Source organism: Idiotropiscis lumnitzeri, chromosome 16 (assembly GCF_059441095.1).
Source record: "Idiotropiscis lumnitzeri isolate Australia: NSW breed Sydney's pygmy pipehorse chromosome 16, RoL_Ilum_1.0, whole genome shotgun sequence".
Classification (NCBI taxonomy): domain Eukaryota; kingdom Metazoa; phylum Chordata; class Actinopteri; order Syngnathiformes; family Syngnathidae; genus Idiotropiscis; species Idiotropiscis lumnitzeri.
The window spans coordinates 7,657,197-7,669,565 of NC_142406.1; the positions used below are offsets into that span (position 1 = coordinate 7,657,197).

The 12,369-nt window shown below is 38.0% G+C and overlaps 1 protein-coding gene across 1 annotated transcript in view; it reads right to left on the reverse strand.

Annotated features, from left to right (window-relative positions):
* The window catches only part of LOC148321116 (thrombospondin type-1 domain-containing protein 7A-like), a 70,450-nt gene that overhangs the window by 25,496 nt on the left and 32,585 nt on the right, over positions 1–12,369 (reverse strand). Inside the window, exons 5-6 of the mRNA XM_088318907.1 lie at positions 7,637–7,792; positions 6,242–6,445 (exon numbers count right to left, since the gene is read on the reverse strand). Coding sequence (XP_088175033.1) covers positions 6,242–6,445; positions 7,637–7,792 — 360 coding nt within the window. The remainder of the gene's footprint in view (positions 1–6,241; positions 6,446–7,636; positions 7,793–12,369) is intronic.

The window sequence follows — 12,369 nt, forward strand, 5'->3', positions numbered from 1 at the left end:
CTACACTATGCTCTACATTGTAGCGACGACACAGACCTTCTTGCTCACGCCCCCCTGCTAATTAGTCAACCCAAATTTTTCTAGTTTCAATATCACAATCTACATCGCAACCTCCCCAAAAATTGCAATGTCAGTTTTTTCCAATATCGTGCGGCCCTAATTGAAACCATAACAATATACACACAGTACAAAGATACTATACAAAGAAACCTAAATAACAAACTGCTCAGAAAGAGAGAATGAATGTTTTTCCACAAATGTCTTTTGAAATTTCACTTTCCTGCTTGTGGCTTGTGGCTGGAGCTTGAACCATCCGTCTGCGAGACAACCGCCTCACCAGAATTTTGTGAATTTGATCGAGTTGCACTCAGACTCAAACGAGAAATACAAAAACTTAGTCTAACCCGTCCCTATGCAGTTTTAGAGCGCGCCTTGTGCCAGACAAGAGTCCTAAGAGTGGTGGTGTCGAGTCGCAAATACAACCATTATTGCCCGAGATGGGCGCGCTTTCATTCAATTTCACCCCATTGCTGAAACACCATATCCATGAAAACCTCATTGTAAAGGCTAGCAAGAATGTCACATTGTGTTGTGAATGACACACACAGAGACCTCAGGGGAAATAGTGATCAATTTTCATCAGCAGGAGACAACAGGAAATCAATAAGGCGGCGGTGAAGGGAAACTCTGGGGGGGTGTTCTTGCTGATGACGCGTGACGATAGAGTAGCGCAAATCTGTAATTGAAGGTTTCCTTGTGATAGATAATATTTGTCATTCCACTAGCTGCATGACGTCTATGTAATTCAAGATGATTTTTCTATGTTGAGGAATCGCTCCAGTTGCCCAACAAATTATCTTAAGTCATTTTTTGTTCCATACAATATGCAAATACTTGAACTCATTCACTGCCATTAACGTGTATAGAAGTTAATGGAAATATTGTCGACAGATGTTTCCTTGCTGAATCTGTTTGTAAATTTGGATTTAGTGGATTTGCCATTCATTTATCCAAGATATTGCATGTGACTCGATTCATTCATTTCATTACATGATACGATGCACACAGTGGAGCTTGGACAAAATGTCTCCCCTCTTGCAATCTTCTTCGGATGTCCAGCAAAGATCAGATTATTTGGAGGTTTGAGTTATCAGATAGGTGTAATTGGTTCTTTTACTGCTCCCCGGTTTAAAGGCCATCTGGCATCGCTTATTAGATTTCAGATGACTTTCAACACTGCGTGAGTGGCTTCTTTTTCTCCCCTTATCTTTAAGTCTGTAATCTCTTGAAAGAGAAATATTTGTGAAAAGAGAAAATATGACACAATCAACTTTAACGACAACAGCTACCTTTTTAGCATTTTAAAGCCGTCGTGAGGCACTACGGGTTGCAAAATGAGCCAGGTAATTTATTTTATTTGATGTATATATGTCCACTCATACAGCAGGTGCAGCAAATCCAGCTGGTGAGTTTGAAGGGTCACCAGTATGGGCTGATATTTGTGCCACTAGAAACTGAATGTGAATATCATCGATTTGAATGTAAATTGCTTAACTTGAATATTTGAACTGAAAAATGAATATTTGAATTGAAAAATTAATTATTGAATTGAAAAATTAATTATTGAATTACGTAAATTGCATAATTGTTTAATTTGATTCAGAATTTTTCCGTCTACGATTTATGTAATTCAATAATTCAGTTTTCAATTCAAATATTCAAGTTAAGCAATTCACATTCAAATCAATATTCTGGTTCAGTTTCTAGTGGCACAAATATCAGGCCACAGGGGTGCCTCCAGGATGAGCAATGGATTCCAGATACATAGATCTCCTTGTCGGCCAATGTGGCACAAATATCAGCCCATAAGACACCACCTTCGTTTTTAAGGCCATCAAGTTTTTCATTCGTATTGCCAGCCGCCATTGCACGGGATATAACATATCAAATATATATCAAATATAAGCTACGCCAGAGAAATTTGGGGTGAACAAATCAGCAACCAGCCTTGCAAGTGTCCGACGCTTGGCAGTAACACATGGTTGTGGATTTTGTATTTATTTTATTTTTTGAAAGTATACAGGGACAGTGCATATTAATCAAACAGTTTCCCGTAAATATGCCAGATTATAGCCAATGGCTAATTTGCATCCGTTGTCCCTGTAGCAGGTTGATGTTAGACTATACAATAGAAAACATAACATAACTTTAAAATACAGGGGTTTCCTACTCAATGGTAATCATATAAAGAAATGTGATTACAGACTTGATTCTCAAGAAGCCAGGTTTTTAGGTGTTTAGAGTGAGAGTGGGTATGTCTCGTACGGCATTTGGTATTGTGTTCCAGGTGTGAGATGCTCTGTATGAGAACACTGACTGGCCAAAGGTACTTTTTCTGAATGGAACTATACAGTCACCTCTCGACCCTGACCTGTTCATATTCTTCTGCACATATTTATTTAGTGGAGGTGGCGCCAAACCATGGAGAATTTTATACACAAGAATACAATCAGAATATTTTTGTATATTTTCCCAGTTTAGGAGTTCATATTTCTTCAGAATTTGACAGTGGTGGTATGTGTTCGGCTTTTTATCCACGATTTTCAAGGACTGTTTGTATGCAATTTCAACAGGCTTTAGTGTGGATTTACATGCCATTGCCCAACTAGTTAGGCAATAAGTCATATGTGACATTATCATGGCATTTAAAAATAGTTTTGATGAATCGAGAGTTAAATTATTCCTAATATATCTAAAGTTAGAGAGATTAAGTTTCATGTGATTCATTAATCTTTCTATTTGTTGCCTAAACTGTAACTGCGAGTCCAACATGATTCCTAGATATTTAAACTCTTGTACAACCTCAATTCTCGTTCCTTGCACATATACGTTAGGATTTGTATCAGCACACCTCCTAATTGAAAAGAACATACAGACAGTCTTTGATAATTTAAGATGTAAGTGAGAACGTTCTAGCCAATTTGACACATCAGACATGGCTGCTGATAGATATTGTGCAGCTTGATATTTTGTTTTTGCATGTACATAAATGACTGCATCGTCAGCGTACATCTGACAAGTAACATAAGATGGACAATGTTGTGGAAGGTCGTTTATGAACAAGCTAAACAGCAGCGGTCCCAAAACCGACCCTTGCGGTACACCAGATGAATTCTCTATTGTTGCAGATGTAATATTGTGTATTTTAACACACTGTTTTCTGTTTTTAAGGTATGATTCAATCCATTTCATCAAGTCGAAGGAGAAATTAAAGTATGACAGTTTAGTCATTCAAATGCTATGATTTACTGTGTCAAATGCTTTGCGCAAGTCAAGAAACACTGCTCCTATTACACCACCTGTATCTAATTTTGATTGAAAGTTTTCCAATAGATAGCAGATGGCCGTCTCCGTAGAGTGATTTTTTTCTGAAGCCAAACTGCATTTCATGTAGGGAATATGGACTGTTATTCAAATACCTAATGAGTTGTTCAGCCACTAATTTTTCGGCTATTTTGGAGACTACGGGGAGAATACTTATCGGCCTATAGTTACTTATCATTGTAGGGTCTCCAGATTTCAAAACAGGAGTAATGATTGCAGATTTCCAAGAAACAGGGAAGATACCTGTCTTTAGCGATTGATTAATGATACTAGCAATTGGGGCAATAAGAGGTTGTTTAAGACTTTTTAATGACACAGTATCCATATGAAAACTATCTTTGGCTCTGGAATTCTTTAGACCACATATGATTCCGTCAAATTCCAGATGCGTAACTTTGTTCAAATTAAAAGCTCCAACATGGGTGTTTGCAGTCCTATTTTTTGTGTCAGGTGAGAATATTTTTGAGTCAGACTGTTTACAGAATCTATGAAGAATGTGTTAAGGGCTGTTGCAATCTCATTGGAATCTTGAGTCGTATTTCCATTGAGCTGGAGTTTCTTAATATGTCTATTTGCAGCATTCTGTCCTGTTAGTTTCTTTATGTTTGTCCATATTTCCTTGGCATTGCCTCTTGCATTTCTTATTGCGTCAATGAAGAACTTTGCCTTTGCATTCCTAAGAGCTTTAGTGACTTTATTTCTTAGGGAAGTGAATATTTGTCGATCATGTGTCGTTTTTGTCTTTTGGAATATTTTAAGTGCGTGATCCCGCTGTTTTATCAGAGACCAAATTCCACTGTTTAGCCAAGGAAGATTTCTTTTTCTTGGTTTCAATTTCACCTTTCTCAAGAAACTGTTCATAGTTTGCTGCACTACTGTCATGAATATATTACAGTTATTGTCAATGTGTTCATGATTTAGATCAGGGGTCCTCAATCCTGTTCCTCGAGGACCGGTATCCTGCAGGTTTTCCAATTCTCCCAGCTGCAACACAGCTGATTCAAATGATCGATCGGACCAACTTATTTGATTCAAGGCATTTTCAAAATTGTTCATTTCATTCTTAGGTATCCTTAATTGTGCTGTATTTTGACAGTTGGAGTAATTAAACCTATTTTTGGACAGTTATCTTGAGAAGAGTATTATATTATGATCAGATAGACCTGTTATCATATTATATATTTTTTGTATTCTTTCACTTTTGTGACTAAAAACCAGACCTATGCATGTTTCTGTTGATGTACTTATTCTAGTAGGCTCTTTAACAACTTGTAAGAGGTCGAGGCTGTCTGTCAATGACTTCAGTTGTTTTCGATTTACTCTATCATTCCAGTTTACATTAAAATCCCCGAGTAAAATGATTTCTTTTTTAAGCTCGAGTTCTTTGCGGCTGGCAATACTCATGACGTAGTTTTGGACCTTCGAAATGAAGGGAGGAGATCTATTTATCTGGAATCCATTGCTCATCCTAGAGGCACCCCTGTGGCCTGATATTTGTGCCACTAGAAACTGAATCTGAATATCGATTTGAATGTCAATTGCTTGACTTGAATATTTGAATTGAAAACTGAATGATTGAATTACATAAATTGTAGATGGAAAAAACAGATTCAAATTAAACAATTATGCAATTTATGTGATTCAATAATTTCTTTTTCAATTCAAACATCCAGTTTTCAATTCAAATATTCAAGTTCAGCAATTCACATTCAAATCGATGATATCCGATTCAGTTTCTAGTGGCACAAATATCAGCCCATACACCAAGCTGCTGACTGTATGTTAAGAACAACTGAAAAGCGCTGTTGCAAGCATTCCTGAGTACAGCATGTCGGTACTTACTTTGTGCCACTAAATTACAACTTGCAGTCCGATGCAATGTTTGCCATTGCCCACGTGGGTATACATGATGATATTCAATGCAGTATATTCACATAATGATCAAGGCAATAAAGAGCGCTGATAATTAATGGTGTAGAGAACAAGTCGATGTGGGATATAGAATATGGTAATCACACTCGTGCGTGTGAATGAGATCCTCTTTTTTTAAGCGTTCGCTCTCTCTCTTTCTCACTCTCTCTCTCCCAAGAGCCCTCAAAATAGCCTGTGGTGTTATGGCTCCGGAATCTATTCATAATTTTCGCATCATATGCTCGGTCCCTCTTGCCTCAATTATCTGTCCCTTTCTCACCATTTTAGTGCTTTTGAATATTTGTTGCAGACAACACATACTGTACAATAGGGTTGCACAATATATCGGAAAAATATCGACATTGCAATTTCTGTCCATGAATGAAGACATGAATTAAATTTCTTCTGGAATTTTATGATTTGATCTGAATTTGACCAGTCAGACAAAATAATCTTAAATGTGCATGGCCATCCAATAGTTGAACATTACAGAGGGTAATTACGATGAATGAGTTAAGACTACATTGAGCTTGCTTATTTTGCCGCGTGAAAAATATGTACTTCTGTCATTAGATAATAAATGTTATTTACTTCGGTACTTGTTAAATTTTGCAATAATGTCACTGTTTTCAACACCCATAACACAACTATGATTTATATTTTCTGTTAGGATTACAAGTTTTTTGAGTTGCCAATCACTAACACTTAAAGGAGTCAACGGAGAGAGAAATTTTAAGTTATTTGTGAGAGTTACCAAATCTTTTAATGTGTGTTACTTTGAATGAGATAAATTCGTTTAAATGATATGAGTGTTTGGAATGATGTCAATTTGTACGACTTGAGTGCCAAAACATCCCAAATCAACCGTCAGGTTCTTTGCGGATTTACAAGTGATCAATGATGGTAAAACAATCATATGTGAGAATTTTGATCAATTTCAACAAACCATCACTGTTGACACACTGAACTTGAGGATTTCGTGTTCCTGGTCCACATTCCCTCTCATTATCAGGGATGCACTCTTCCAGCTTCACCACAAGCCAGTCGTAACATTTTGGGTCTTCGCATGGTATTGCTTCCACCAAGTGTGGGCAATTTCCTGTCCCACCTGTCGGATCATTGATGATCTTCCGCTTCCTCATTTTGAACCCTGTTTAAAAAAACAACAGAAACGTGAATGAAATAAATGCAAACACTGATAGTTGATGAGTTTTCACTATCCATGCATTCGTCATTTCCCGTGTTCAAGGGCATGAGATTCCGTGATCCAGGTCCTGGGAAGAGTGAGGTGTTAATTCCAACCTTGCCAAGGTCACTCACCCTCTAATCCACACTTCTGCTCAGACCCGATAACACAGCGGCGCTCGGGACTGCCTGCAGGGCTCAGGAAGAGGTGCCAGAATCTCCCTTTTGATATATATTTTATTGTCTTTGGGCTCCCCTTAAAAACCTTTATTTAACCAGACACTTTAGCTTTACTGTCATGCGTCTCGACCCACCGATGGAGGATTTATCTCAAAAGTGGAGAGATGAGAGCATGCATCATAAAATATGAGGCTTCACTCCCGTATGATCTGATGGGTGTATTATGAGTTGGCTGCTGTCAGAGCAGAAGGCTTCATTTTGATGGAAGACACATGAAGCATCATTGAAAGAATCTTGTGTTGGGAAGTGGTGACTCATTTTCCGTCTCAAATATCCATGCTGTGTTATTGTCACCATGTGGTTAATCCATTTTAAATTGTTGTGGATAAAGATGAGCGACTCCATCAGAGCTCCAAGGTGACCACCAAGGAGTAAAAGTATAATGAGGATTTGAAGCTACAATGCCGCTTATAAGAGTTAAAAACTAGTTTTACAGAAATGTATGTGTAAGAGCCATTTTTTATGTTAACGTATGTTTGCTTTAAACCTCCCACCACTTGGGGGCAGTGTGGTGTCCATTGGCCACAGGGCTATTTAATCAATGGGCTAACAAGACCCAGGGGGTTACTATTGGGGAGGCAAAAAAGTTTTAGATCGTGACCGTGACAAGGTGGGAAGAATGGTGTGAGCTGACTTGACGGACAATTGGACGACTTTACTTTGGAAAAAGCAGAACGGACACGCGTCGAAACAACCCAGGCCAGTAGCAACCATAGTGACCCGTTTGATAGGCAAAGGGGTCACTACAGTATGAATTGACCTTTTAAGCAGATCTTTATATTGCTGCGTGGAATTTCTGATGTCCAGTTCTTTTACATGTATATTTAAGAAATTTCAAGATATTTCAATCTGAAGTGAATTGACTCAAGCATCTTGATCATTATAATCTACCACAGATGCAATAAACTACCCGGACCTTTCTTTGCCGTTTGATCCTGGCAATTTTCGTAGGTGCAGGGTCCCCAGGCACTCCAGGATGACACCTCACACTCAACCGGACAGTTTATGTGGCAGAGCTGGGTGGTGTTGGGGGGAATCCCGACACACAGATCACTGCTCACTGGCCGGAGTGCTAGATGGAACACACACAAAAATATGCCAACACGTCAAATCAGGGAAAATACAAAACTGATATTTTTACTTTAATTTCCAGTTTTTTAAAATACATATCATTCAACGAGACAAACCACACGCCCCATAATCTTTAGAAGCAACATTACACCTCCACTTCCCAAATGCACAAAAGCCTGTATTCCAATGGTGATTCAATGAAGATTCATTATTTTCTTTAATTATCATCAATTTAATGTTGATGGGTTTCTCAGGGGTTCAGAACAACGGTAGGTGACTCTCTGCAAGGTCATCAGGCTGATGAATCATTCTCGCTGTGTCACAACAGGACTTGGACTCATTCAGATGCAAATGGACTCTTCTTGGCTCTAAAAGCATCTTTTCATGGTGTCACTTAAAAGTGTGCACACCTGACATTGCCCTTCATTATCCATGTAACAAGAACAAGTATTAGGTCAGTGTGACATATTGATACATTCTGGAGCGTCTAGAACAGACATGCGCAAACTACGGCTTGGGGGCCGCATGTGGCCCGTTAAATGTTTTAATCAGGCCCGCCGAACTTGAAAACATTTATGAAATAAACCTTGTTCATGTTTTATTTTCCCTGCAATTCTGATGTGTGGCCACTAGGAGGCGCACTCTAAGACAGATATTTTGTCGTAATGCGTTTGTTCATTTTCATTTAGGATCAAAGATTATATTTTCTCTATATACAATACGTATTTCTTTTCTCCGATGAAGTGAGGTTAACAAAACACTCCATGCATGTGCTGCTGGTCCGGCCCCTCTGTTACATTTTAGAAACCATTGTGGCCCACGAATCAAAAAGTTTGCCCACCCCTCTTCTAGAAGATGAAAAAGTAAAAACAGAATAGGATGATGAGTCAATGTGCCTGTATATTTGTGTAAAATGTCATGATCTCTTTTTTTGTATTATATTTATTTATTTATGTGTATAAATGCTTTATTTATAGTTTGTTTTAGTTTTGATTCCAACACATTCAGGTATTTCAGGTTTGAATTAACTGCATTTTTTTTTAAATGAGGCTTTTTTTGTACAGATGCTTGGTGTGCGGGAGGCATACATATTCGTATTTCCACGAGTTGGTAGACTAAAAATTGATGGACAATAGTAGATTCCATTAGCGTTTCCTTGCATTTTTGTTCCAATTAGCTTTTTGATGCTTTTGGAGGCAGATTTATTTTCCCCAATTGCTTCCTCATGATCACTCTTTCTTTTTTCTTTTCCAACACAATTACACTAGGTCAGTTTGTAGCACGATAAGAATAGCAAAATATATTTATTTAAATATTTGTATAATTGCAAACGTGCACATTTTCCTATTACTATACTCGTCGTACTCTTTAAGGAGCTGCCATCAGCTCCAAACCCACAGTGAGAATGTTAACCAAATCTCGGTGAGGTGTAGTGCGCCACACTGATATGAACCCAACTGCTTCATTTGGTGAAAATGTGGCTTTCCGCAAATATATTTACAGCTACCATAGTGGCAACACATTTTTTTCCTGAGGGTAAAGAAGACAGCTATTTTCGAAAAGCGCTGGTAAAAGGACAACATGTTTACACTGGATGACACAGTTTATATGGTAACCAATGCCCTCTGAGTAATTAGTAACATAGGTGGAAGGCTTACAAAGATGTCTGTGTAGATCCATATCAAGGAAAATGCCAGTGGGTCCCTGACTAATGGATCCATGCTGAACTCATTCACTACCAGCCAAGTAAAAATAATGTATCTTTTACGTATTTATCCGTCAATGGTAGTCAATGAGTTAACAATATCCATTTTACTGAATTTCACTGACACAATTAAGGTGCAAGGAAAACAAGACGATCCACTCTATCATGTGTAATTTAATGCAGAGGAAAATCTGCATATAATCGACACCCATTGAAATGCATTGGATGAAAGTAAATAACAAGTAAAAAAAAATTTAGACCAGGAAATTCTTCAAAAAAAAAACAGTCAAATGCTTTATTTCTCACTTATTCGTGCATGTTTCACTAGCGTTTGGAGGACAACAGTTCTTTTGTTCTCCTCCTCCTCGTTCTGTCAAACAGCTCCACACAACAACAAAGGTTGATGAATGGAAACATGTTAACCTTGACCAGGTAACACTTTGCTAGTCTACCAGATGGTCTTGGTGTCATCGTGTTCTACTTCCAGATGCCAGATTAGAATCCTCAGAGATTGGTGACCGAAAGAGACATCAACTTCCGTTCTATGTTAGGCTTCATGGCATCACAGCGGTACAACCTCCCACAGTGGCAATGTTGTTTCTTTGAAAAGGAGGTGTGTTGAACTGTTGAAATAACACCTACATTCACCCTTGAGTGTTATGGTTTATTAATTATTAAAAGAGACACGGAATGACATAAAACATTGAAAGGTACATCTAGTATGATGATTATTAATTTGTGTCATTTATAAAGATCTTGCACTGATGGGTGATTCTCAACAAGCACAGGGTGACCTTTAACCTCTAAATCCTGGATTTATTTTTCAACACTTAAGAATTTGGAAACTGAAGATACTAGTTGAAATTTTTCTAAGGTAAAATTTGTTTCTATTCTTGTTTGATATACACCTTGAGTTGCTCAATAATATGGGATCTCCGTTGTCAAATTTTGACAGCGGGTCTGGACAGCTGGCAGGTACTCACACTCTTTTCCTACAAAGCCAAACTGTTGTAACAAATGCGGAATGTGGTTTAGCAATGTCTTCATGAAATCACTAATCCCTGAAAAAGACATGGCTTGGATGGCAGAATATGTTGCTGCAAAGCCTGTGTGTACCTTTCAGCAGTAATAGTTGCGTCACAGATGTGCAAGGTAACCATGTCATGGGCACTGACACACCTTCACACCATCACAGATGGTACTAATAACAATCTGGATTGTCCTTTTTTTCTTTGGCCCGGCAGCCCCAAGATTTCTCCAAAGTATTTGAAATATGGACTCGTCAGACCATAGGAAAATTTGCGTCAATCCATTCCAGGGAAGCATTTATGGATGTTGTAGATCTATGACTATAATTTTCACTTGTAGATTTATGGATTAAGTGTCTCAGAATCTTTTGATGATTTTATGAACTGGAGATGATTAAATCCCTGAATTCATGGTAATTGTACGGTTGATATGTATGGTTGTAATCTAGTAAACTGGATCCAATCACATAAAAAATACTAAATCACTCAACAATGTCAAATGGTCATCAGACTCACAGAATCCATTTATCCAGCAAATTTGACATTTTCTAGATTTTGTGCTTTTTTTTTCTCTCAACTTTTGCACATTGATAATATTTCAAGTGACATTTTACAATACTACACACGGAAAGACATTCCATACCATTTATTATGTACACACTTGAGCAGGTTGGCTTTGCAGGCGGAGCTGACGGAACATTCCATTTCATCCTGGCAGTATTTATAGCGGCAGATGATAGAAAGTGTGAAACTCAATGCTGTCAACTGAACTGTCAATGTGAAATGTGACACTGAAGGATAGAAGTGGGTGGCTGGTAGGAAGCAGATGATATGAATAATTTTCAGTCTTAGACGCCAGTTCAGCTTCCCTGGCCAGATGGACTGAGACTTATTGTGTCAATGGATAAGCAAAGGAATTCTACCAAGCCACTTCCAGCCTCCGCACAAGCAGCCATGCCACATCTTTAGGTGAAAGCTCATTTTTCAGCCGCCGTCGACTCTGCATGTTTTTTTTTTGCATGCATATTTGCATATATTAAAATGACAAAGTCTCAGATTTAATATGAGGGGAAAGCCACTTTAATTCTCATCTCTGGGGCCACACATGGATGGGAAAGCAGGGGGAGGCGACTTAACAGATGTTATGGCTCAGATATGCATGCGTGTGTGCGTCTGTGTGTAACCCGCAGCAGTGAACAGATGATGTAAAAGCTCATGAACAACTATTTTGACCAGCAGACAGCATTCACAGATGTTAGTGCATCATCTTGTTTGAAAACATGTGCTGATGAAAGCGCTTTTAACTCCTACCGCTTGCATCCTGTCGCCAAACAAATGCTCAGCTTCCCTCATGTTTATTTATGCTACCATTGGCCACGACAGAAGTAAAGTTTAGATTTCTAGGCAATATTTTGGTAAAAATATTATCATTTTATGCATGTGGCAAAATTAACTTTAAGTTATTTATGTTAGTATTTCCGATACTGTTCTCGTAATGCATGACGATGCGCATATAAGGTTGCATCAGATTGTTCAAAGTCAGGTAAAGGCATACAATTCCATAAGTACAGAATGAAGCAATTATTTATTATTATAGCAATTATATATTTTCAATGTACTGTGCAGCAGCCCATATATATATATATATATATATATATATAAACCCATATTAATACATTCATATTCACAATTATTTATTACTTGTACATTTTTCTTTGACTTTTATTTGGCTGTGAACTTAATGTGTTCTTTGTAATGCCACCAGAGAAGGGTACAGGTGGTAACAAAGAGGAAAAGATAATGACAACCATATAACTGAAAATGTAAGACAACCCAGAATGTTTC